Here is a 26,990-nt window from a genome sequence, read left to right as displayed (position 1 = left end):
GAAATAAATTTAAGTAAATACCGTGGATTTTTGCATGGCCAAAAAATCAAGGGAACCAAGGTTATAGCGGTAATCAAAAGAATGTAATCCAGGGACAAAGATCAGACACGGAAAACAGCCACACACAATAAATAACATGAAGTAACTAAAATCAAACAAAAGCAAATGAGCAACATGGACCAGATGCACCGGTAGAGCATGCATGATACGGCTCCTGTCAGGTTTGTATTAAGACTGCTACTTAAATTGATTTCCTAAATTGGCAATTTTGACAATATCCCACATTATATAAAGCATATTTACAGCCGTTGCTAGAAATTTTTTGGGGGTAGGATGGGCGATTATTTGAACAATATTTCCCGACTTTAATAGTGTTTTGCCAATTTTGAGATCATTTCAAACAATCAAACGCGTCAGTTTTTTACGCGTAAGTTTTTTACACGTCAGTTTTTTACGTGTCAGTTTTTTTAAACGTCAGTTTTTTACGCGTCAGTTTTTTACACGTCAGTTTTTTACGCGGCAGTTTTGCTACCAAGGGAAATAGTTATCGTTATCCACAACATGAACAAAATTTGCTATCGGGTTAGATCACATAGAAATTCAACAAATACGTTCATGATACAGGGAAACACGCTCAGTTTTTTTGTTTGTTTTTGATTTTGTTTTTGTTTTTGTTTCGTCTTTTTTTTTATAATAAAAACAGTATGATATACATGTGTATGACTTTTACACATCATACACAGACCCGGATAAACTTCACAAGTTTTTATCATTGTCCCATAAACGATGTTCATATAAGGAGTCCGCTTGGGGTTCGCAATGCCGTTTTCAAGCTTTTTTTCACACGTTTTTTTTCGTTTTGTGACCTTTCGACTTCCTAATGCAAGGCAACCACGCTACAGAACATATATTACAGCGTACATAATGGTGGTGTTCATAGATCATAAAGCCGGCATTTCCTTGATTAAATGACAATCACTTGGTGAACCGGACAATTAAAAAGGAGATTTAAACTTTCAATCATACCATTTCTGTGCCTGATAAAAAGGTTTCCATCTCCTTAGCAAATTCCAAGTCAGTTGAGGTGATTCACTATTGATCAAGGGAAGACTTTCTACTCCGCTGGACATCATCATTGTATGTGCTATAACTAACATCAAACTGTCAGACAAAACACATTGAGACGTAATGTCCAAGTCGAACCCGGAAAAACAATGGTCATCCGTCACTAGAATTGTCAACATTAGATTAGGATGACTTTTATATTATCGTTCCAATGCTGTGCATGATTTGATCAAACCAGTAACGGTATTGGGCTAAGAGGCGATCACATTTCTGTACATGATGCACCAATCTTTATTTTATATTTTATTTTATTCTATTTGGGGGGGGGATTGGGGGTGTAGATGTCAAGGCAATCTTATTAAAATTAGACGTACCAAAGTCGCTACATGTGGAATATAACAATACTCCAGTCTACTTCTCTAAGGATGTCATTTTCAGAAGCTAGAGTGTTTTCCTTAATTCTGAAAAATACTTTCGCATCCGTGAAACCTAAAATTTGATTGGATGTTCTGAAAGGTCATCTAAATAGGAAGTAAGAAGTAGTTCTTTATATCTTAATGTAATGACTGCAACAATTAGAATGATGTCAAGAAATAAACAGTTTTGTCATAAACCTAGAATCACGTTATTTTCAATGTAATGTGTATCAGATATATAAAACTTCTTCAGTGTATCCCTAATTAGCCTCTGGTCTTAAGTATGCCCGGCAGTCGTCAAATTTTACTATGCGAAAAAAAGGACTTAAATTTATTTGCACATTGAATACATAAAACCGACGAAATTCGAAAAACGCAAAACATTTGGAACGTAAACACAAGATGCACCGAAATTTCGTGACAGGTAGTCAGACGGACGGACATATAGCCTCAAATTAAAAGGGGTAGACATAATTTCTTAACAAGTTTCGTAATGTGCAGTAGTGAAACACGAAACTTGGTAGTAACTAAAATTCGTTGATAATTTCTTGCTATGCAAACTAAAGAAAACATTAATAAGACAATTATGATAACTAGATTTCCATTATCTGGCTCCTTTCAGAACAACAGAGAAGTTTCCCTCTTCGAGTGCTGTTTTGAGATGTAACATTCTAATTGGTAACAAAAATTGTGGTGCTTTTTATTCTGTGATAACATTATGAGACCAGTTATCTTAAAAACAAGCAGCATTAAAACACTATTAGTTTGTCTTTATCAAATGACTCCGGGTTCAGTTCTGTAACATCCCCTTTATCACTAACGCTACAGCTACTATGCAAACTACCTTCATCTTGTACTAAAAGCTTCAGTTCTGACATTTATCGTTCCGAAAACTTCTTCCAAGTGAATAATTGCATTTTAATATCTGTCAGATTTCAACAATTTGTGTGTATCTTTTGCAATATAAGTGATACGAGTAGTAATAGCTCAAAAACTAAAGTCAGGGTTTTTAAGTATAAAGAATATATTGTTAAAGATATAGCAGGGTTGACGAAGATGAAATTTTTTGTGCTGTGGGAACTGAGATAACATAAGAATGATCAAATCCGAAGTTGCGTGGTAAAAAACTGCCACAACATTGTACGGATTTTTTTCACTGATATCAATTTAATCAGAGTGAGGGAAAATTAAGAACTACCATTAACTAGTAAGCTACCAACTCCTCGGATTCGTGCTTAACACAAAAGAGGGCATAGTTTTAAATGGAGTGGAGACAAGGTGTGTAGTCTTGGAGTTGCATTGGGTTAGGATTTGAAACTGAATGTTTAATTTGCGATGTCATATGTTATATACAAGGGTAACGTGACTTTTTGTAGGAAGTAGTCTATTTTTGTTTTTATTCTGAAACAAAACTATGCACGCCTTTATTATGTAAGTCAATGACAGGGTTGAATAAAAACTTTTCTACACCAAATATCGCTCCAAAATTCTACTCCAAGATGTCGCTCCATGACTACACTCCACAACTCACCACCATAAAATAGACCATTTCTTTAAAGAGTAACACGGAAAATTCGTTTCTTCTCTTCGAATTTCGGGCCCGGTCGTTTCGATGTGTAATGGTTCTTTTCCTTTTCTATTGGGAAGGAAGTCGGAATTTCTTTTGATCTGATGATGCATTTCATTGCAGTGTTATATCAAAAACACCGAATTGATAAACCAAAGGAATAGTAGAAAAGGCAAATGAAAACCGGAAGTTGGAAACGGTGGTCGATTTCTGGTGTAAATAGTGGGTTGAAGGAAACGATTCATTCAATTATAATGTACCGTTAGCATTAGATGGGCATTTAAATTCTCGATGAAAAAAAGATGAGAAGAAAATTGCCTGGGTCATTTTTTTTAAAAACTGAATACACAATGCAGTGTACAAAAGTATCAACCAAATATCAGTTGTCCCCAGAACCCTAGTACTGGGATTCGACGCTTGGCCAACTGAGATAAAGCACAACTTCAATACAATTACTAATGGAGTATGGTTTATATTCTACTCGTGAAAAGAATCAATCGCTACAAAACAATTTCTGACCACGCCTGACTTCATGTTGTATGTTAGTGAGGCCTACTTTTAGTAACAATGTTTTCCTGAAGCCTTAATGAACGATCAACTTTAATCTTTTTATGTCCTGCTAGAATTACAAAAAAAATAAAAGCTGAGGTGTCACCCCCAGTATTCCATACTTTTGCCTGGACGAAATTTATTACTCTGAAGCTATTTTATTAAGTCTTTTGACACAAATCGACTTCCATAATGATAGACGTGATCAGATAAAAGGCGATTTAGGGTTATATATTGAATGGGTATGAGCCGAAGAAATAGATAATTTATAACTTTCAAGCACAGACTTCTGACACGAGGGGAATTGTTAGAAATTAAGAATGATAAATATGCCAATATTTGAAGTATTCCTATTCAATAAATAGTTTGTATATGATAATATTTCCAACTTCAGAGGCGGATCAGGAGATTTCCAAAAGAGTGTCCATAACCAGATGTCCAAAAAGCCAAAGAATACATTCATGACATTCACTTGTGTTAAGTAGCACTCCACATAAGAATCATTTTTGATATTTTGTTTGAAATGTCATAGTAAACTTAAAGTTACATGTGGTTTTTCATATAACCCGTGCTCTTAGGAGATAAAAATTATATAGAATGCACTGAAGATTTCAAAATTAAGGGAAATAACTCTGTAAATGGCGCTGAAATACAATAGAATCTACTGGATTTTCAATGCGGATTTTCTCTTAAGAGCAGGCAGATTTGAATAAAGAATTACACATTTCATAGTACAGACCCATAAAACAACTTAATTACAAGAATAAAAATATGTAGCCTTTTTTGGGTGTATTTTGCATGATTCTTACAAAGACAGCTACTTAATAATATAGTACTGTATTTGTTATTTAATATTTTTCTAATGTTTAAACATAAAAAGTATAACATTAAAAAAAATATATTTCAATTTCATAAAGGACCACCAAGAAACCCATCCCTCCCCCTCGGATCCGCCTAGCTGCTATGATCTTTTGTTTAGCCAACCATATCAAATGCTATAAGAACAGACTATTCTAGCTCGACTATCCTACACTATACTTCAATGCAATTCAACTGAAAGCGGGACGATATTCAATATACGACTCTAAATAATTGGTAACGTTACTTCCCGTGTATATAGTAGATTGTAATTCTCAGATATGCAGAAAAAATCATTTGGAGCACCTTTTACGTTGTGTGTTATACATATAATAATTATTTGCAATATTTTAAGTTTAGGGGGTGACTATATTTGATTCTGATGGGGCGGGTAGTTTTTGTAAGTAAATATCGGGGAAATAAACATTCAGACCTCCACTACACAGTAAATAATAAAAAAAATGTTTGTTACGTGAAACAGTCCATTTACACCTCTTCTGAGCACGATTATCCTGAATATCCATGACATTGTTCCAGATTCGTGTGTCACCTTTATATATAATTACTATGTGTAACACAGAAACCAATACTAGGGGAAACTCGACTTTTGTCAAAAGCAGACAAAAAACAAAAAAAAACAAAAAAAAAAAAGAATATCAGAAATTATAACAAACGACAAGATATGAAAATAAACTGCATGGGTAACTTTAAAACTTAATTCTAATGTAATAAACATTTCAGTCACGAAAAGTTTCAAAGCACATTCAGGTATTTGAGAGTCCGATTTCATTAGAAAAACAAAACAAAGTAGAAAACAAAACAAAACCGTACATGAAACAAACATCAATACAACAAAGAAAACGTGTTTTATCAATCGATATCAAAAATGAAATCAAATATTATAAACGTAGTAGACAAGACAAAAAAATATAAAAAAAATCTTATTCATATATTATATTTCATAATTGTTCTCAGTGGAGCTATTATCAAATTGTATCGCAGATTACTTGTTAACAAATATATTGATGACTTCTAAACCCAGCTGCTATATATCATAAGTTGTGATCTTTGATTCCATGAAAATTCAATACGATATTTACATTACATATATTCTAATTTACTTATAAGAATAAATAAAATATCTATTTGTAAAGATCTACAAAAAAATGTATACTTACTCTGGTCGTCAAATTTTCTTATAATAGTGTCAATAAATATGTTAGGAGGGGCTACATGACCACGACGAACTGGCATCTTAAAATCCTATTTTCACCCCATTTTATAAAACTCCACTTGAAAAATTCAGGCTTGTCAATTGACTCCGTGACATTTTAAATTCCAAACAGCGAGTGAGAAACTCGGAAAGCTTAAACATGCCGAGCAGAACCTTCCATGTCGAGAAATTAATTTGCTTCTATGTACACTTATTCACTAAGTTCGATCATATCGATTTGTTCGCTATAGATCATTCAAAGGCTGGCCGCATCACACACAAAGTAAATAATCAGCTTACGCCGGTGTATTCAGCTTCAGCAACAAATATCCTTCCGCGAAATGCCGATATAGCCCATGCGTCCCTTGTTTACACTCTCTCGCCACTTAGAGAAGAAATCGAAAGGTTATTATTTATTGATGATAGTTGTTAAACATTTTTTTATAACTCTGAGTAGAATTATTTAATATATAGGAACGTTGTGTTTGCCGTATTAATTATATTATTGTTAATTCGATACGCTTGTTGTCTGGACTGTTTGATTAATCGAATTCATATCGGTTAATGCTTTAGAGAGTGGCAAATGACAAGAGGTTTTTAATTACAAAATTAATGAAAAACAACTACAATTTCAGTTATTTGACCAAGTTACAGTTCTATAAATATATTTTTTTCTTCAATGAGACATTCATGTTTAGTATTTAAGTTCTTCTCTGTTTAAGAATCATGCAGGCGAAATGGGTATAAGGTGTGGTACATGAAGAAAAAAAAACAAGAGATTTTATGGTATTGTCCAAGTATTTATGCCTCATGACCTCCAGAAACAACCAACAAAGTGTTCATAATGTTTGCCTCTTTAAGTTGAAATGCACTATGCAAAAATGACGGGAAAATGTTCCAGCCACGTTTTCCCTATATTAAGCAGTCGAAAAATATCTATGTCATATATGATTCAGGATAAATTCAAATGGCTTTTCGGTTGTTTTCTAGCTGTATTGATTGTATCCGATGCATAGAAGACCAAACTGAGGAAAACTGATGTGCAACCCATTGCCTGATTCTTACAGAGACTGACACTTAATTGTATATAATATGGCTGTTGAGAAGTTAATGCGTAATTTGTATTGAAGAAAAAACTGGACCAGTACGGAAACAGTTTATTAAAGAACAATGAAAATTCGAACATAGTCTTCTGTACACAAATAAGCCTAATATTAAATAAAGTTATTGGAGTACGTTCTCTGCATTAAAGTGCAAATAAAAAGCTTAAGGGTGCATGCACGTACTTCGAATGCATTGATATATAGTATATTTAAAGATCTAAGGCAGGATCGTTCACCCTCACGACTTTTTGGGAGCTCAAAGTGTTAAAACTGTTAAAACGGACATGACTGCAACTGGTGAGGTAATAGAGGATCCAGGGTTTGGAACACCCCTCTGTGGAAAATACCTTGTTGATATTGTTTAAAATTATGGCAAAAATGAGCAAATGATAACTCTCTCCTTTTATGAAAAATTCAGGATCCGCCATGTTAAGCACTTTAAAGTTCAACTAAAGAAGGCGAATTTTTTCAATGTTTGAATCATATGATTTATAATTAAAATAATAACTCAAATGTTTTATAAAAATGAGTACATTGAAACCTGCCAATACCGAACCTATTTTTTTGAAAAATAGGAAAACCTGTGACATTTTTTAAAGTCCCTTTGTGACAGTGTAGGGAACTACCATTTAATTTTAGTGGGGTGTCAGGAGGATATTCGAAATAAATAGGATCAAAAAATAAAAAGGCAGGACACACCATTAAGAAAACATTAAAGAAGGATCTGTGATTTATCATATTGTTTTTGTTAATATTCAAAACAAAAGGCAGGATAGAAAATTAAATCTTAGCACCCTCTACCCCCTAAAAATAAAATGGTTGCTCCCTTTAATGTAATTTATACCCGGGGGAATCGAACATCGATCTAAACCTAATGTTAAGGTAGATGAGGGTTCGGTTTAGACAGGTTTCACTGTATTTAAAAAAAACCAGATTTTGCAACAGGTACGTGCAGAATGGATACGATACCCCTCCCCTTTTTTCTCTACAACTCTCCATAAATATAAATCAGTAATTGACACCTAATTTCTACCTCTACATGCATTTTCTAGTCTAGACATGTCGAGTAACAGTCATATTTTCTATCAAATATTTTCACTATAGAACATATTTGTAAAGAAAATATTTTTTAGTATTTTTTGTTACTCCACGCATATAGAGGTAGAAATAGTTCTATATTTACAATGAAAACCTTCGAAATACCTTAACAAACTATAAGACGGCATTTTGAAATCTTTACCTGTTCTTACTTTGCGTGTTTACCAGTGGCGGATCCAGAATTTTAAGTAAGAGGCCCCAAAAAATTTCTTGACAGGATCACCGGTGAGGATGACGAGGTGAGTGTTTTTCATGATTTAACACACACAATTTTTCAACAATTTTTTTTTCTAAAGGGAGGGAGCCTCCATGGAACTGCCAGTTTACAATTCAGGACCTCTGATCAAATTTTACAATATAGATACATTCCATCCTGTAAGTTAACACAATTTAAAAAGAGCCGAAAAGAGGTTTTTAAGCCAACATTTCCGCATTTACTGCAAAATTTTCTTCCAATAGGGGGTTTCAGCCCTCGCATCTCCCTGGATCTGCCATTTGCTCTAGGGAACTAACAGTTTAATAATGTCAATTTCACGTCAAGGCGTGTCTGGCATTTATGGACAATGCAGATACGGCGGAGTTTTGGTAATGACCTTTCAACATTCTTTACTTTGATGCTGGCATCAAAGCGATAAGCTGTGTAAAAGCCAACCCTTCAAGTTGAACTGATTTCTTTGGGAATTTGAAGCAGATGGGGTGCAATTGTGCCACTTTCTTAAAGATTATCAACGATAAATTAGAAAACAATGACGTCATCGCAGATTTCTTGAGGTTATTTGTAGCGTTAAAATCCAAAATTAAACCATTGTTAGCTGCTTACAAAGATAAGATTCGTTCGATTAGAAGCGATGTTAATCCTTGATTATTGCCTACAAAAACATGCTGAAATTTCACACCTGGTTCTCTTTGTGCAAGCATTCAAAGAAACTTCATCAATATACAAGTTAAATGTCGTACTTTTCATCAAGATTAGTCTTGTGGTAAACTTTATATGACCTGCTATTATACTTATCAACGATGATTGTAAAAATCAGGAATACTAATAGATACTTAATACACACACTGATTTTACATATTCCATGCAAAAGGGATCTTGATTAAGTCACATACCCTTGTGTAGAGAGATAATTGAGAGATCGTCGGATACTGACAATCAAACTAGAAAAATCACCCTTTTGGGATTGCCATTGCCAACGATCTGCAATTGATGGAGATGGGGTGCGTTGGTCGCCCATCAAACAAGTTTAAACCTGCCACATCATTTGCACCTGCATGGGTAGTCCCGAAATTTTAAAAGTTGGCCCAGGCTAATGCCCATTTTGACTAAGGCTACAAAACTAATAAAATTTTCCAAGAAAATATTGACGAGTTCTAACCCCTGAATTCACTACGGACCTGTAGACTTTGGTCATTTTGTGTTATTTCTAACTTTGGAGTCTATGGTATAGTGTAATATCCAGTCCACTGAACTTGTATATTTGTCATTTCAGGGGCCTGCTAAAGGCAAACTCCGGGCCCCTTTCATTGTAGGCCCAAAGATGATGGGCGGGGCCAGAGATTTTAAAAAGGGTATATTCCAGGCTAATGTTTGCTCATTATTGTCAACATTTTGCAAGAAATTAACAAAATAAAAAAAAATTGACAACACTCCATTCTACTTGAACTTCAAAGGGCCTTTCTGATCTACCCATCAGATGTTGGCTTTCATCTTTTTTAAAGGCACAAAAAGCCCAAGATTCTGAATACTACAGAAAAGTAGAATGATGTCTTGTTAGCTCCAACATGTAGTGACTGAATGAAGTAACTCTATAGGTTTCATTTTAAATTATATTGCTTTTGGTTGTTTCTTTCACAGATTGTATGAATTTTTGTCTTTTTAATTTACTTGTTTCCATTTTTGTTTCTACTCTTAATCTTGTTTGCAGGCCTTTGTATTTCTTTTATGTTTACAACGTTTTGTGTGAACCTTAACCTTTCTATTACATTATTTCTTCAAGCAAATTTCCATGGTATTCATGTTTGATGTCAGTTGTTTTCATTTTATATTTGTTTTTGTCAAACTTTGCTTTTGTCTTCTTCAGATATTCTTAGCTTCCCTGTCAGTAACAACCAGTTTTCAAGTCATGGAATCAAACCAACCCACAACTTTTCCAAATCAAGTCCAGCATGATAGCTAATAGACCTACAAGGCTGTTTGAGATGTAAGATTGGACTTTTTTGTAATAACCCCAGATCTGTTTTTTCCCTTAAAATGTCATAAACAAGCCAACACAAAACCACTGTTGTATTATTTATTTACAAATTGTATGATTCAAAGATATCCTACTAAAACACCTTCACAATATTTCTCCTTAGTAGATTTTATAACTGACAATCTGACATGATCATTTTTTTCTCACTTCACAAATTTAATCTTAAACTAGGTTTAAGATTTTATAACTGACATAACCTTTTTTTTTAAATTTATAATGAAGTTTACTATTTACTTACTATTTACTTTTCACTTAAACAACATGTGTTTTTGTTACTGATCTGGTCAAAAGTTACAGCACTACATTGTGAAATGTACTAAAAAAAACTAAACAAAGGGAAGTAATCCATGTTCTTTGAATTACTAAATAACTTTTAAATTCCCATCCATTAAATAACAATATTATTAAAACATGGTAATCACTTGAACAAAGGAACAGTTCATATAAAATTCACACAATGCCCATTTTTAAAGTGATTCATGGTGTAGAAAACTGATGGATCAGACACTGCTTTTCGGTCTACATATGCCATATTTTTATGACAATAGTCCTTTCTGTATTTATATCTATTTTTGAAAAACCTACACTTTAACTTTCCTCTAAAATACACTAAATCCAACCAAATCAAGAATGATAACTCTTGCAAAAAGCTAATTTCCTGTACAATCTATATAAATTTTACATCAAAAGCGAAACCCCCAAATGAAAGACTGACACTGATTTATAACGGTTTCTGAACAAGAAACAAAACTGAGTTCAGTGGGTTTTTGACATGCATGAATCACCTTCTGTCTGATTTTTATGGACAGCTACTTAATTTCTTATTTGTCTAAAAATGTAAAATAGAAACAAATTCATTTGCAAAGTAATTCATCAATTTCTTTTTATGCCAAGAAAAAATTGTTTAAATTGGGTAAAATTTGTTTTTTTTCTAATTATTTTATACAGACAATTATAGGAGGATTTCTTGACATTATAGTGTTCAAATAAATAAAGAATAGTTCAATAGCATTTAAAAAAAAAACAAAAACAAAAACAATAAAATGTGCTAGGAAAGCCAAAAAAAAGTAGGTTGGGTAACCTTAAACAGAAATATTTTTTCTCTGGCTAAAAGATGGCTGACATAAGAGGATAGTTGTCTCAATCTAAAACAAAATCCCCCTTAACCTTAAAATTCATATATTAAAAATTTAAATTCTTGTAAAATGGACTTTGCACTCATCTTTCTGTCCAAATAGGACCCAGTTTCAAAACTTTCATTGCTTCATAACTAAATCAACAACTAATGGCCAAAACTTCTTTTAAATCTGCCTGAATAATGTCTTCCATTTTGCTACATACATTTTATGAAATAGTCTATATACAAATATCATTAACTAAAATAGCACTTTTGTCATAAGTTTAAACTCAATACAACAAACCATATTAAAGATGACATAGCAAAAAACCTAAACAGCATAAAAATCACATATTTATTCACCAAAATGAAATTTACATTTATACTTACATTTTAGTCAAGAAGACTTCATAGAGTATCATATTTACTCACAAACAGTTACATGTAGCTTATCAATTATCAAGTACATGTATAAATCAAGTATCAAAATTATAGTACAATATACAACCAACATCAATTTCTTCAGTCTTCTTAAAAAGAGATCAAATTGTTCATTCCAATACTGGTTCTTTTCATTTATTTTTTCTGTACTTTTTGACATAAAAACTTTTTAATTTTTTTCTTGTAATCAGAGTTGTTAAACTAAAAGCTGAAATGATGACTCCACTGTGGTGGATGGAGACTCCACTCACAAAGTCTCCACTGTGGAGAGTGGAGAAATTCAAATGAGTGTTGATATAAGTGCAAATACAATGGTTCTATGATTATCATTTCACATCACCTGGGACATGTGAAATTAGGAAACTAGTATGAATAACTTTCTATTTGGTCTGCAGAAAACTTGACTTCCAAAAGGATGTAAACTTCAGAAAGCAGACATTGATTGTAGAAAATTTTATTTTTATCTTGAGCTTTACAATGGAAATCTGAAATTACAAAAATTCTAGAACACTGCATAGCCTGCATTTATAACTTCCATGTCTGTGAAAAAAGCAGAAATTGCCAAAATAGGAGTTCATGCAGTAAGAAAAGAAACTTTACAGAAAAATCTGGATTTGAAAGCAGAATTCTGCTTTTAAGTTGGAGAAAATCAAAATCTGAAAATAGGCACAAAAACACAAGCTACTTTATTGAGAACCAATCAAATTTCACCATAGAAAAGAATGCAATGTCAGCATGCCATAAATTTCCTTATTGCACTAGTGAAAATATAGGTCAAATTTGTGACATTATCCAAGTTAATTTTATACAAGACTAAATTACATTGCCATACAATAAAAGGGTTATTGCATGAATACCATGGAATGTTATCCCTCATAGAATGTATATTGCACTCGTAAACTCGTGCAATGTAAATTTCTTCTTAGGATAATATTCCCCAGTTTTCATGCAATAACCCTATAGTACTGTAATCAATATGACTAGTTTTACAATGCAGTAAGATATATTGCACTTCCAGAAAAAAAAGCAAAATAAAACTAAATCTGTAAAACATATGAATGGGAGACAATTGACCTCATATGAAATTTAAAATGTTGGTTAAAATATATATAAAAATCTATAGCTACATGAGAATTATGATATGCCAAAAGACATTTACTATTTTAGAAGTAGTCAATTGTATATCTTATAACTGCATGTATTGGCTGCTTTGGAGTTATTGCACAGTTCTTTCCCTAAAGATACTGGTTATAAAATATCTAAAGTTCAGATTTGTGAAAAATTACATACATTTAAAGGTTTAATTGATCATAATACAATGTATGCCTTGAGATCACAGGAAACACATGTATTTAATGGAAAATATATATAATTAACTCGTTTTCTCATTTTGCTAGTGGTTCAAAACCGAGAAAAAATAAAATGATAAAATGACAAATGAATAAATTAATTGATAAAAACTAACTAAAGATCAGAAATAAGATAAAGATGCAAATATAAAATTTTGAATATAATTAGATTCTGATTGAGATCTTCTTGAAATATTAATTCTATATAAATTATGTTATAAAGAATACTGATTTTAGATTGACCAAACTTTCAGCCCTGAGGGGATAATTTTGGGAAAGAAGAAAATGGGAACAAACATAGTAGTAAATGTAAACAATCTTGATGACAGAGATCTAAGATCATGATGGTAGTGTAAGCATAAAAAAATATATTGATTTCGAAAAATTACATTTAATTATTTTTTTTTTTTTATTTTGAAATTTGCTGAATATATCTTAAATGTGACTCTAATCATTTAACCCTTGAAGTGAATGAATCTGTGAATGTGCAATTAATTCTCTGGACAGAGGAAACACAAATAAAAAATAAGCATTCCATGATAATTGTTTTAGGCATGAAAAAGTTCATTACAAAAAAGAAAACAACTAAAAACTACATCTGATGAATTTATTAATAATAAATATGGATGGTATTTTACAAAGCAAATGGATGATTGCAGAGGTAGAATTGTATAAATTTGTACAATTTCTTTAAGATTGAATTATTATCAGACTACAAAAAAACAACTTAAGTTAGACAGAAAAGGCAAAATTGTTAAAGAAGGGGGGGGGGGGTATAGTTAGAAATATCAAGATTAGAGAGATAATGAATTTGATAAATGTGCATTTGGATACATGTATGTTTTATAAAAGGGAAACTACCCACAAATTACACAACATTCTTAAGAAACACAACACAAAAGCACTATAATACTGACATTAAAATTCATACTAAACAAATTGTGTTCATTTCATAAAACAAATTCTAACATTCATTCATTTAAAAATACACTCATCACATGACAGTCACATGACAATGTCTGACTATCATGAGACCTCAACCATTCTTCACATCTGAATCTGATACATTCATATGTGTACATTTCATTATGCTCTTCAAACAAACATAAAATACATGTAACAGAAAACCCACACATTCAAGTATAATACAGGTATTCATAAAATCATTACAAAACATATAAAAAAATTTCAATAAGAAAATGATTTAAAAGATCGTCCAACCCTGAGTAATTTATTTCTTTGATTGATAAAACCAACATAAATGCTGCCATTTCATTGGCTACATTTCAACACAACACACCATCTTCTGGAACCAACTCAATCACTGCTTGGAGTCTCTTTTGGCTACACAGCACTAGGTTACCATCACCATCTGTAACTGTATTTTCCAACTATAGCCAATCCTGGAACTTTTAAGTCATCAACTAACTGCTTTTCATTGTCAAAATATACTTGAGCAATTGTTGACTATGTTAAGGAGGTAGACCTATGGTAAGGGACATCACTCTTACAGGTCTATTTCCTCAAGTCACCAAACAAAATGACTGAGTAAAAACAAAATCATCCTAATTTTGTGTCAGTTATTTTTGAGATATGAAAATCTTTTAACTGGTTTAGAAACAGCTCCTTATATAGAAACTACAAGACTGTCTTTGTTCAGATTTTTTGTGTCTTTTGTAAAATCGCTTATTTTTGCAACATAACCTTTCACCATATACCATAATTGTTTGGCCCAGACTACATTCTGATTCCTGCATACTAAATTCACTGTTGCCACTGCCTCGATTTCCTCGGTAATGACTTGCTACATCTCTGTAATCTTGGTACCATCATATTCACCATGGCCATTCCCTTGACTTTCTTGGTAAGGATTTGCTCCGTCTCAGCTTGGTTATCACAATAGGTGATGGCTCATCTTCTTGATAGGGGTAGGTAAAGTCTTTTGGCTTCTACACAGATAAAGAACATTTAAGTACAAGTCTATGTTCAAAAGAAAAAAACACCAATTTGACAATATAATTTCAATCTTTATTTAAAATTCAACAATCTGACCTCTGCATCACTTTACAAGTTCGGACAATTTCCTTTAAAAGAAATTTGAGGTTTTTGACAGAGTTATCTGCCCTTACAATGGTCAGTATATTTCAATGAAAATATAACTCATTTTACCGAAAATTATATGGAAAATCTTATTTTATTCCTTGATTCTGAAGGTATAAGTTGCCAAATTATGCTGTCAAACGTGATGGGTAACTTCCTACCATGTTTCACCCACTGATTCTAACAGAGACACTTTAAGATATTGAAACAACCATATTCTCATAAACTTCAAGGGATTGCATGGCAAATGCAAGTTTTAACAGTTTTAAGTTACTGTGTAAAAGTAATTTGATAAAGGCCCTAAATGTACACAAAACTTTGCAAAACTTTCAATTTTATAGATTTAATAACGAGGTTGTAATGAGTAGCCAAATGCCCCCAAATCAATAAAAAAAATGGCTATGGATAAAATATTTTTTATTTAGGGCATTTTGAACCACTGCTACTCCAGTAAAAGTCTATATACCCTGAAAAATACCAAGTAGATCATACCTGTTGTAGTATTGGCCTGGGCTGGCTTATCTTACTGGGGGGAGTGTGGTGGATATATTCATCTGTATACAGGTCCTGGTCCCATTCTACTTTACTGGGTCTCTTTGGGGCTAGAAAATTAATCTCACTGGTCATATATTGTAAACAAATTTATTTCCGCTGACACTTTTTTTTCACTGTTTTGAATGTCAATCTAATCTCGTAGCTACTTCTGGTGTCTAATACTAAAAGTCTCTACTATAAAGAGACTTATTTGTATTTGTGATGATATGTATATTTTTTTGCTTGCAATATTAGCTTAAAATAATTTGCTCACAACACAAGTTGTTCACAGTAATGCAGTCTTCTTATTTTATCCTTGTAACTAAACTTAAAAAAAACCATATTTCTTCAATTTGGTAAAAGAGGGTGACTTAGTCTTCTTTTACTGAAATAATATTAATGAACTAACAACTCAAATTGTTCTTTTAAAAATATCATATACACAACTTAAAATAAATTCTACAAAAGATAATGAAAAATTCAATTCAATTCAAACTACTGAGAATTTTTTTTTGTGAAATGACCAACAAGGGTTAAAACTGCATTCCCATAGTATCAAATTGGTGGTGACAGCATAAACAATTTCAAATTATATCTTAGGCCAAAAAAAAATGTGTGGTTCCAGTTCACCTTAGACTTTTTCTGCCAAATTAAAAAAAAATTAACAAAAATTTAAAAAATGGCTAACCTTAGTCCCCTTACTCACTCCAGATTTTTTCGTTACTTCTCTGGACCAATTGGTGTTTACCATAGTAAACAAAGGCTGTGCTCTTGCTTGCAGCTGCAGCCACAAACAAATGAAAGCTGTAAATTTACAGCCTGTTTGAGATGAATGTGAAGTAATCATTTGTTGTAATTAATGTTTTCATTGAACACTTAAGAGGTTCATGAGATGTTAAATTTTTTTTTTACATATTTTTAGACATAGCGACCCAATTTTATTCCAAGAGGTGACCCGAACCACACATATTTTTTTTTATTTGGCCTTATAGTACTTTGAATAATAATAGCAAATTTTTTGGGGGTTTCAATTTTCACTTACGAGGATAATGATTAAAGTTCAATGGAATGTCATTCATGTTGAGGTACTGTGCTGCCCTCTGTCCATTACAAATTGTGTGAATCTTTGTTATAGTGTCGATTTCATCTTCATTCTACAAAAGAAACCATACAATGGCATTAACTGAACAATTACAAGTTGAAGTTCAAGTTTGAAAGGTTGATTCTGGTTGCCAACAGAAGGGCATAATTTGTTACTTTGCATGATCAGTTTATTAAAATTCTTTCATATCTTTTCACACAATTTTTACCATCTTGAAAGTAAAATTTTAAAATTTCTCGACAGAGCCTTGAAATTTGAAAGTTTTACTGTCATGATAGAGGAAAAATGAATATCAATTGTTCTTTAGGGGAATAACCTAATGTCTACTGTATTACAATTGTTCTTTAGGGAAATAACCTAATGTCTACTGTATTACAATTGTTCTTTAGGGGAATAACCTAATGTCAACTGTATTACCAAATTCTTACCAGAAATTTCTTCTTATGATGGTGCTGTGCTCTACTGGATTGGGATGAAACCTGAACATAGAAAATTACATGTTATTTTAGGAACATTTGTACATTGTACATACATGTAGATGGCATATTGTAAAATAGTTGATGGGTTGAAACCCATTATCATTTATTTATAATTTTTCCCCTTCAATAGATTTCTTTTCTTCATTTATATGACAATTTTGTTTTTTCATGTATACTTGATTGTATACTGTAAACATATTTTAGGGGTTGCTAATTTCTGTGGATTCTTTTTGAGTTCATCCGTATCAATTTTCACAGTTTAAAAAAAAAAGGTCAGTGTTACATAAAGTTAAAAATCAATTTTGCTGGTGCTGTTTTTTGCACTTTTCAGTCCACAGCTAAAATAGTGAAAATTAGTACCCCATGAAATTAACTTGTTTGCAGTAACTTTATCTTTTTTTGGCATGTACATGTATGAGTTTGTTGGTGTTCTCATTAGAAAAAAATAAGTATGCTACCCTACCTATACTGAACCAGTGTTCTCCCCAGGCCATTATAGCACTGTACTATGCTGCTCTATTTCTTAGCACAGTGCTATCAGTAATTTTAGTTAGAATGCACTATGGGAACTGTGCTATAATTTTGGAGGTAGGCCATAAGAGCTCTGTGCTATGCCAGGAAGCACTGTGCTATTTAAATATTATGGGGAGAACACTGTAAACATGTTTGTTATAGCAATTAAGGCTCAAGCACAGTTAGTCAAGATTGTTTCCCCATTAACTCAATGTAAAATGTTTTTGAGAAAAAAAATATCCCTACCTACCCACCTTTCTGCTGGTAATAAGAAACAAGACTACCATTATTTTTGGCCTTAATGTAGGGACCAGTAGAACTGGATGTTTAGGAGCAGGAAGTATAAACTCTGGGCGTTGCTCTAGACAGTAACGTCTACCAATGATAGAGCTGAATCAATACACTCACAAAGTCATATATTTTGTGAAGTGGCTCAGTTAAGCTTAAAATAAGAATAAATAAGTGAAGAAAAGCTACATTTAAAGGGTAAAGACAAATAAAACACATTAAAATATAGAAAGTGGGGCCCAAATGTTCAGCTTTACAGCCTTCATCAGGGATAAAAAAGCTCTAAAGGAGAAGACTATTCTATTGTAACATTTTCTTCTCATAAACTTACCTTTTTTTTATGACTCCTTAACTTGACACAATTTTCCTTTTGAGAATCAGCACAGACCAATTTCATCTCTTTAAAATCTTCTGCAATATTATAGATAATGTACGTATTGAACACATACATGTACATTTTTTTTGTAAGTCTTCAAATATTCAAATCTTAGGTTTTAAAACCCTTGAATCATGCATCATCTGTTACATGTAATTTTTTGTTTGTTTGAAAAGCATAATGAAATGTACATGTATGTATGTATCAGATTCAAATGTGAAAAATAATTGAGGTCACATGATAGTCAGACATTGTCATGTGACTGTCATGTGATGAATGTATAAAAATTAAATTGCATGAGCTGTACTTCAAATTTAGCAAATTTAGACCCCTAGTCAACAAGTTTCAATCATGAATTTGCCCAATTATGAAATAGTATTTAATACATATACGTTTATGACATAAATAATGGCATTATGTACAATTGTATTTTGAAGTTAAAAAAAATATTACCATTTAAAATGGATCCTCAATTTACCTTGAACAATTTTCCTGGTTTTAGCCTCAGCAGTCTTTGATGTTGCAGGCACAAACTTAGCCACTGTAAAATCATCTAAATTTGTTTCTAAAGGTGTTGACATCACAGGAGATGTTTTGTCATCAGGAACTAATGAGGTATCCAAAGACCCATCCAGACATGACGATGATAACGATGAATCGCTATCGTTCTCCTCGCCAAAGTAAATTCCAATGATCTGGTTACACAAGTCTGTTTCCGTAACATCCTGATTTGTCTGGAGGAGCGATTCTGTTGAGGAAACATCAGGAGTTTTATCATAGTCATTATTTTCAATCCAGAAAGCTGTCTTTTCCATGGCTTGACGGACTTCCGCAGGACTTTTACATGTATCAATGTCAATTTCATATGGACTACCTGTAAAACATTGTGTACGAACTTTCAAAGACGGGCTATTGTTCAGTACTTGTCGTACAGTTCTTGAACCTCCATCGTGACCACTGTTGCTTAGCAACTGCCGCACATTACAAGATGCATCGTCATGGTCACTGAATAAGTTTGTGCGTTTGTTGACAACTGGACGTTGTCTGCTAGAACACTCACTTTTGCTCCGTTTTAGTTTCTGCACACGGTTTCCTAGTTTGATACCACTACGGCCACTGTTTGGCACTCGAAAACTACTGCTATAAATACCGTCAGAGGAGGAGCTATTGCTGACCGATGAACCATGAAAACTGCTGCCACTGTCACTATCAGATTGAGACAAATGATCACAGACAGACAGACTGTCCATAGAAATATTCTGGAAATTTTTAGACCTCTGAAAATTATTTCCTGCACCTAGATTACTAGAGTTCAATGAGTCAGCACTAAAACCTCTCACAGAGGACAAACTGTTATTCTTCAGAGATTTATTCGAAGGAGGCATTTTTGAACTTTTCACTTTTGATAGACCTTTCTTTCCAGAGGGAGGCTTTCTTGGTAGAACTTTCCTTGGAGATTCTTTCAACTGTGGAATGCTAACATTACTATCACTTTTCTGCTTCCCTTTCAAGTTTGATTTGCTACTCCCTCTGATTAATTTCTTTAGCGACAAGTCCAGCTTGCTACCACTTCGAACAAGTTTCTTGAAAGACAAATTCAGTTTGCTGGTACTTCTTGAAAGTTTTTTTGACTTAGATTTTTCCTTCATATTTAACGTTGAACTATTCATCGACTGAGACATGGAGAAAAAGTCACATGACTCATCAAAGTCAGAGTCAGAATCTGAGTCCGAGTAAGATCTTCGTCTTCTCCGTCGACTTTTCCTTACATCTTCTGAGTCTGATTCTGAGTCACTTTGAACAGGAGTTCGTTGTAAACTATCCTCACTCTCTGACTCAGAAGAATCTGTGTCGTATGAACTACACACTGAATTTGAATGATTGTCACTCCCAGTACATAAAGAAGAAATTGAGGTATTATGAGGTATTGTAATATTCCCTAAATCTGAGTCACTTTTGTGCTTATTTTTTAAAACATTTTCTTCTAAGAGTATATCATCCTCGGGGGAAGCAATAGGTGCACGACCTTGTGGCATTGAATCCTTCCCTGTCATAATGTTAGTAAAACTCTCAACGCTGTCCAGACTACTGGTGGAATTGGAGCCACAATCAACACCACTGTCCACAGAAATTAAAGTATCCAAACTTGATACACTGCTACACGTTGAACCACTCAAATGTAAATTATCATTTGTAGATACTGAGACACTGTTATTTTTCTGAAGTGCAGATATCTGGGAGGTAGTTATCTCCCTTTTTGATAAACCATTATCCATTTCATGATGAGTATTCTTGTGTTTCCGGAGTCGTGGGATAAAAAGTGTTGTACGAGAGTCTGACTTCATTTTCCTGACACTAGGGTCATCTAAAAACTCATGGTTTGGTCTATAAAATCTGAAAAAAGACATTAGATAAAAGAGTAAATTTAAAGTAGGATTTAAAACTAACCTACATGTACATGTACAATTGTTTGAGCTACTTTTGTTACTTTGTATGTATTATTTTGGTTATTTTATGTTCTTTGTTGTGTGTGTCTGTTTTCCATGTCTGGTCTTTTTCCCAAGATTACATTCTATTAATTTCTGTTAGAATCTTGGTTCCCTCCATTACTCTTAGACCAGGATACAGGATAGTACTAAAATGTACAATTCAGTATATGTAAACATTGTACATGTGCAATTTAACAGTTAAGTACTACATGTGCATGTACATGTATGTACAACAAATACATTTGTACACAGATATATAATGAAACTATGCTAGTACTACTTTAAGTTCAAGAAACAGCATTACATACCATGTACAAATGTACATGTACCTGTTCAAGCAAACAATCATGTACAGTTACATTTTATGTACATACTACAAGGACAAAGACATACAAATGTACATGAACATGTACAGTCAGATTGAAACTTTCCAAGGTAGACCATGTATATTCAGTAAAATCTGCATGCACAGTTGTATGTGATTTAAGTCAAGTACATGCACACAAAATGAGATCACATAAATGTATGGTCTAAATTAACATCAATTATTATGTCATGCAGGTATACATGTAAATGTATGTCATGTAAAGCTATGGTCCTACATATTTCTAAGTTTATTTCACAAGTGCATTCATTAAAATAGTTCTGGTTCCAAGTTCATACCAATATCCTACATTTTTACAATGTACTTTAAGTAGTCCTGCCACAAGACAAGTGGAGCATATTCTTTATATCTAGTCATACAATTTCATAAAGGAAGAAACTCCTAAGTTAAGAGTTAGAAATAGTAGCCTGCCCGCCAGCCAGAGACTGGCTATTTTTTGGCATGGCTGGCTACTTTAAGCATAAATCTATATAACCGTACAGTTAATGCATTGAAAAGTTGTATTCAGAAGTGGCTAGAATTTGAGTGAGTTTCCTACCCTGCTAAGTTTTTCATACGATATTTTAACTACATGTTCAATTTAGGTTTTGAATTTTTCCAATTATTATGAGTTACCAGTAATTGACAATAATAGTACAGTGAATCGACGTGAACAACTTAGAATATGATATCATACAAATGTATGCAGAACCTGCTGCGATGGGGTATTTTCACCAGCTCATCGCTGAATTCATAAATCAAAAGTTTTTGTCAGGTCATTGAAAGGGTAATAAAGGGAACCAAGATTCTAATGGAAATCAAAAGAATGTAATTCAGGAACAAAGATCAGACATGGAAAAAAACATACGCAACAAAGAACATACATTTTTTTGTGAAATAACCAAAAATACATACAAAGTAACAAAAGTAAATGAGCAACTCAAGACTCCATCAATGTACTGCTAATATTATCCTACTGTTACTTTTTGGTATTGAAAATACAATGTTTTAGATTTGAAACAGTGACATCCTGGTGACTTCAAAGCAATGTAACAAATGTCATATTAAGGTGTCATAATAAATATGTGTATGCAGTTAGTGACAGTATATTTCATGTACAAATGTACAGTAAATATTCAGCATTTTGACAGCTCAAAGAGAATATTAAAGATTACAAAATTTAGTGAGTGTGCATTTCATCTACATTAGCTGCAAAACGTAGCTCTATTTATTTTTTTGTATTTTCTTAACGATAGATTTCAAAATAAAAAAAAAAGAAAAAGATCAAGAGCTACGATTTTGCAGCTACATCTACATGCACTTTAAGTGTCATAATAAGAAAATAGATATGGACAAGGATAAGAAATAGTGCAAATTTGCATGGCCATGCTACTTGTAGATTTAAATTTTTTCCAACAAGAAACATCTTTTAAAAAAATACATGTGTTCATTTTAATGAAAATTCTACCATTTTAGTATAAATATGTTCAGAATTATTTTCTGAATGAAAAGATAAAATATCTACATGTACTTACTATTTTTCAAATTGGTAAAAATATTAGCAAAATACATGTGCATGTTTGTTGTGTAATAAACAGTAATATAATAAGTCAGGAAATAAGTAATTTACAAATCACAAGCATGGCAGGGGCATTAGCTGATCCTTATCTGATCAATATTTAATCAATTTCCTGGGGCACCTTGAAGGGTAACTGACAAATAAACAATAATGTTGACAAGTTGTTTGGTTTAACAAGTTTCAAAACTTTGAGGCAATCTTATAAAACAAAAATGAATGTAAAATTAATTTGTGAAAAAATGGAATAAAATGAGACAAAGAAATCAGCTGTAGTCATATTCCAAAATTAGCATTATACATGAATTTTAAACTTCCCCAACAGTGCCCCATATAAGATAAGGCTACACTCAATGGACAATAACATGCACACATCCTGGGGCAAGGAAGAAAAGATTAACATACTTGAAGTCCTTTGATCCTATTGTGCTATGTCCAAATATCTTGATGGCTATTCAAACCTTTATGCTCAAACCACAAATGTTTAAAGACTTGAAGCAAAAACTCAAAATGGTGTTTTTAATGGTTAAGCTTTTTATTCTTTTCTTTACATATTTCAACAATTGTATAAGTAGGTAAAGTTTCATTTATCAATTGAAATGAAATGCAAGTATTTATTGTATAGAAACAATACATTTGAAAACTATGTAAATCATACATATATCTTTCACTTCAGAATGGAATGCACAAATACAAATTCATGTTGAATACAAGAAAATGTGTAAATTATTCATATTAGGTTAAACAATTAGATAATTAATTGCTAGTCAGTTGAACGATTTCAAATTCCTTTCATCAGCAAAAATACAAATGTGTTTAAAATAGAAATAAATTTAAAATGATTAAATAATTAATGCATAAAAAATCTGAGATATTTAAACTACATTGCTAGATGCAATAAAGAATTCAAATTTCCTTACCTGAATTTTCCCTGGTTAAACAATTATTTTGAAAATGCCTTCATTAATTAAATGATATAAATAGAGCATGGTGAATGAAGGTGTATGTATGTATACAAAATTGTGAAATTCATCAAGAGCAAATGGTCAAATATCACAAAAAAACTATCCTTATAACCTGATCTATGAAATAAAGTTATACTCAAGACCATTAAAAACTTCCATCAATATAATTATTACTTATTTCCAATAATCATAAATATATCAATCTACACAGAATCAAGTAGACTAATCACAGATTGGCAGCTTGGGGTCAGTGTGAAATTGACCTTTGTGTAAACAGTGTACATATCACCTGTGAAACAGACATCTCCCACTGTTTATTACATAATTCATTGATTGGTGGGGTAGTCATTAACTAAAGTACCAACTGAGTGTTCATGTCAATTAGTTATAATCCAAAGCTATTATAAGTTAAGGATAATTTTCTAGTTATAGGCCTTGATAACACTTATATTGGGCTTCATTTCAGTCATAAAATCATGTAATATTTAATTTATGTACATGTAATTGCCATACTGGCAGCGGTTTTTCAATCTGGGGAAAAAATATTGAAATACATGTACAATTTTGTATATAACAAACTAGGAAATTTGTAAGACATACTTTACAGCTGGTCACATACGTCCCAAAATTGACACCTTTGTTAACAAAAGATAAGAAGTGAATTTTTGAGTTAGGAAGTCACCTCTGATAGGTGTGACTATATTTTCAACTAACCTAGAAATGAAATCTAATGCCACATACATGTTCAATGAATTACTATAGGAGATTTCGCCAATCTCATTAGAGATGTCATATTCACTAATTTGCATATCATTAAGTGTCAAATTGGTTGGCAAATAAACAATTGACAATTTCATGATTAGAAGCCAAATTTTCAAAACTTTATATAACTTTTTTTTATATCCAATTTTGGTACTGTAAAATGTTTCATTTAGATAAAATAATTTGTATTATGTATGTGAATTTATAACTCTTTTACTTCAAAAATAAATTTAAAGTGATATTTATATGTAAACCTCTATTTTTTGTATAAAATTATAATTAAAATCTTATGTACATATAGTCTAATTACTGAATATTTATTTAAAAATTCCATGGATAAAGAGAATTTTATTTGCAATGTTGGGAACCAAAAGAATTTTCAAATATCTTTAAAAATGAAAGTTATGATGGCTTAAAGTTGATGTGCCATGCCATTCAATGGATTTGTTGCCAACCAAAACCAAATCACAGGCAAGTGATGACATCACGAAGAACTCTCCTATATATACACGCTCTCTAACAAATTACATGTAGTTATGGTCCTTAATCAATTATAAACTGACACCTTTCGCTTTACCTTGAGAATACACCTGCTTAGCACAGGTGACAATATGTTATGAGAAAAAGACATTAATTATGTAATGCATGTACAATGTAATATACAGTTACACATGTACAAACAAAAGTCCATCTGTCATGATAATTATTTACATTAAAACAGTTAAAATATTATACTACATTGATGATTATTAGAAGTATTCATGTTTTAATACATGGGTTTGTATTTCATGTAATGCTTATAGAAATAAATGGATACCCCAGGCAAATATAAGAAGGACACTAAATTTAGAAGTGCTATAATTTTATGAATTTCAAGACATAATACTGTGCAATTTTGTCATTGTTTCACTGTCAGAATCTTATCAGATCAATGTCCAGTGACACACTGTTCAACCTTTTCATATACTGAGTTTTACACAAAAAAATACAAGTTGATATATTGAGTATGAAATCTTACATGATCTTTGAAATGCCAAGATGTATAGAAATGAGAATACACAGGGCCGGAAGGGGGTGAATCAGTCGAGAAATTCATCCAGTTTTATTATTTCTTTCTTTCTACACTATTACGGCTTATACAGAATACATGTACATGTTAAACTTACATGTATTATCATTGCTTCTATTGTTCCAAACATTATTATCTTCACTGACAATTCTTGATTCATAGTGATCAATTTTTACAATAGGAGAATCAATTAAAAACTTTCCTAAAAACCCTTTTGTCTATACTGCAAATCTTCATTTTCAGACAGAAGAATTGTGTCTTCAGCATATAATAAAAAAAAAAAAATTTTCATGTAGATATCAAATTCTTTTTGAAAATTTTCATTAATTCTTTTGAGGCATTTTATATCATTTTGCATGAAATATTCTTCCAAATCTGATAGAAATATTGAAAACAAAAAAGGTGATAAATTTTCACCTTGACACACACCAATTTTTGAGACGAAGAAACTAGATAACTCATTCCCACTTCTTACACAAGATTTTATATTATCATATATATTATAAATTATTTTAAGTTTTTTTCCATTTACCACATTTTTGATCAGTTTTTGCCACAGCCACTCTGCCAAACCACATCGAATGCTTTTCGAAAGTCCACAAATGTACAAAATAGCTTCTTTCCAGATGAAAAGTAGATTTGAATAAGTAAATATATACAAAATATATTATCTGTTGTGGAGTGACCTTTTCTGAAGCCTGCTTGAGAAGGCGGAATCATATCAAGGAGATCTGCTAATTTTGGTAATGAATAAATTTTATTTTATTCCATTCTATTCTTTTAATAAGAACACCTGATCAGACAGTATAGAAAGATTTCCAATGATAGTCAATTAATTAATTAATAAAATAAACAATGGAATACATAATAAAATGACACATTAAACCATTTTAAAAAAAATTTACAATATTGGAATAAAATTTTGTTCCAGTATTGTTAACAATACTGGTATACCAGTATTGTGATCGCCTTGTTCAGGTGATCCGTAATTAATTCTATCTCTGTGTTGATATGAAGTGGGCTAGCCTGTCATGAAAAGCAGAGGACCTTGTTGTATATAATTAAATATAAAGATGAAAAGTTCGAAACCTTTGTTCAAAATCTAATTTGTGAACTTTATTAAACTGCTCGCCATGAAACCAGCTTATAAGGCGAGAAAATACTGTCATACGATTCAGACTCACCTGAAAAAAGTTGAAATCGGTCTTTTGGTTGATTTCTTCTCACCATTTCTGTTCAATGTTGATATTTTCGTCTTTTCGCCATTTAAATTTCGCGTCTTACCCATAATGCAACGCACTGACAACTCCGTGATGTTTTCGTTGACGTCCGCGTTCACTCTAGT

At 32.1% G+C, this 26,990-nt stretch overlaps 2 protein-coding genes across 6 annotated transcripts in view; both read right to left on the bottom strand.

Moving 5' to 3' along the window:
* LOC148602276 (voltage-gated inwardly rectifying potassium channel KCNH6-like) overlaps window positions 1-5,986 on the bottom strand; it is a 127,905-nt gene extending 121,919 nt beyond the window's left edge. The window contains exon 1 of one of the 4 annotated variants that reach the window (XM_088553904.1): window positions 5,634-5,986. In XM_088553904.1, coding sequence (XP_088410030.1) covers window positions 5,634-5,709 — 76 coding nt within the window. In that variant the 5' untranslated portion in view covers window positions 5,710-5,986. The remainder of the gene's footprint in view (window positions 1-5,633) is intronic. The other 3 variants (XM_088553900.1, XM_088553901.1, XM_088553903.1) reach the window with 3 other exon arrangements.
* Window positions 5,987-10,146: 4,160 nt separating this feature from the next.
* LOC148602275 (uncharacterized) lies at window positions 10,147-26,974 on the bottom strand. 2 transcript variants are annotated; one of them, XM_088551604.1, is made up of 7 exons: window positions 26,830-26,974; window positions 18,899-20,814; window positions 18,376-18,455; window positions 17,193-17,243; window positions 16,705-16,816; window positions 15,621-15,730; window positions 10,147-14,977 (listed from the first exon to the last, which is right to left on the bottom strand). In XM_088551604.1, the coding sequence occupies exons 1-7, from the start codon at window positions 26,931-26,933 to the stop codon at window positions 14,864-14,866; spliced, it is 2,487 nt and encodes an 828-aa protein (XP_088407730.1). In that variant the 5' UTR covers window positions 26,934-26,974; the 3' UTR covers window positions 10,147-14,863. The 2 variants fall into 2 exon arrangements, with proteins under 2 accessions (XP_088407730.1, XP_088407732.1); XM_088551606.1 differs by lacking the exon at window positions 26,830-26,974 and adding an exon at window positions 23,255-26,818.
* Between the last annotated feature and the right edge of the window lie 16 nt (window positions 26,975-26,990).

This window comes from Perna viridis, chromosome 11 (assembly GCF_037379345.1).
Source record: "Perna viridis isolate PV_CMFRI_1.1 ecotype Kerala chromosome 11, ASM3737934v1, whole genome shotgun sequence".
Taxonomy (NCBI): domain Eukaryota; kingdom Metazoa; phylum Mollusca; class Bivalvia; order Mytilida; family Mytilidae; genus Perna; species Perna viridis.
This window is presented reverse-complemented; position numbering and strand designations above follow the sequence as displayed.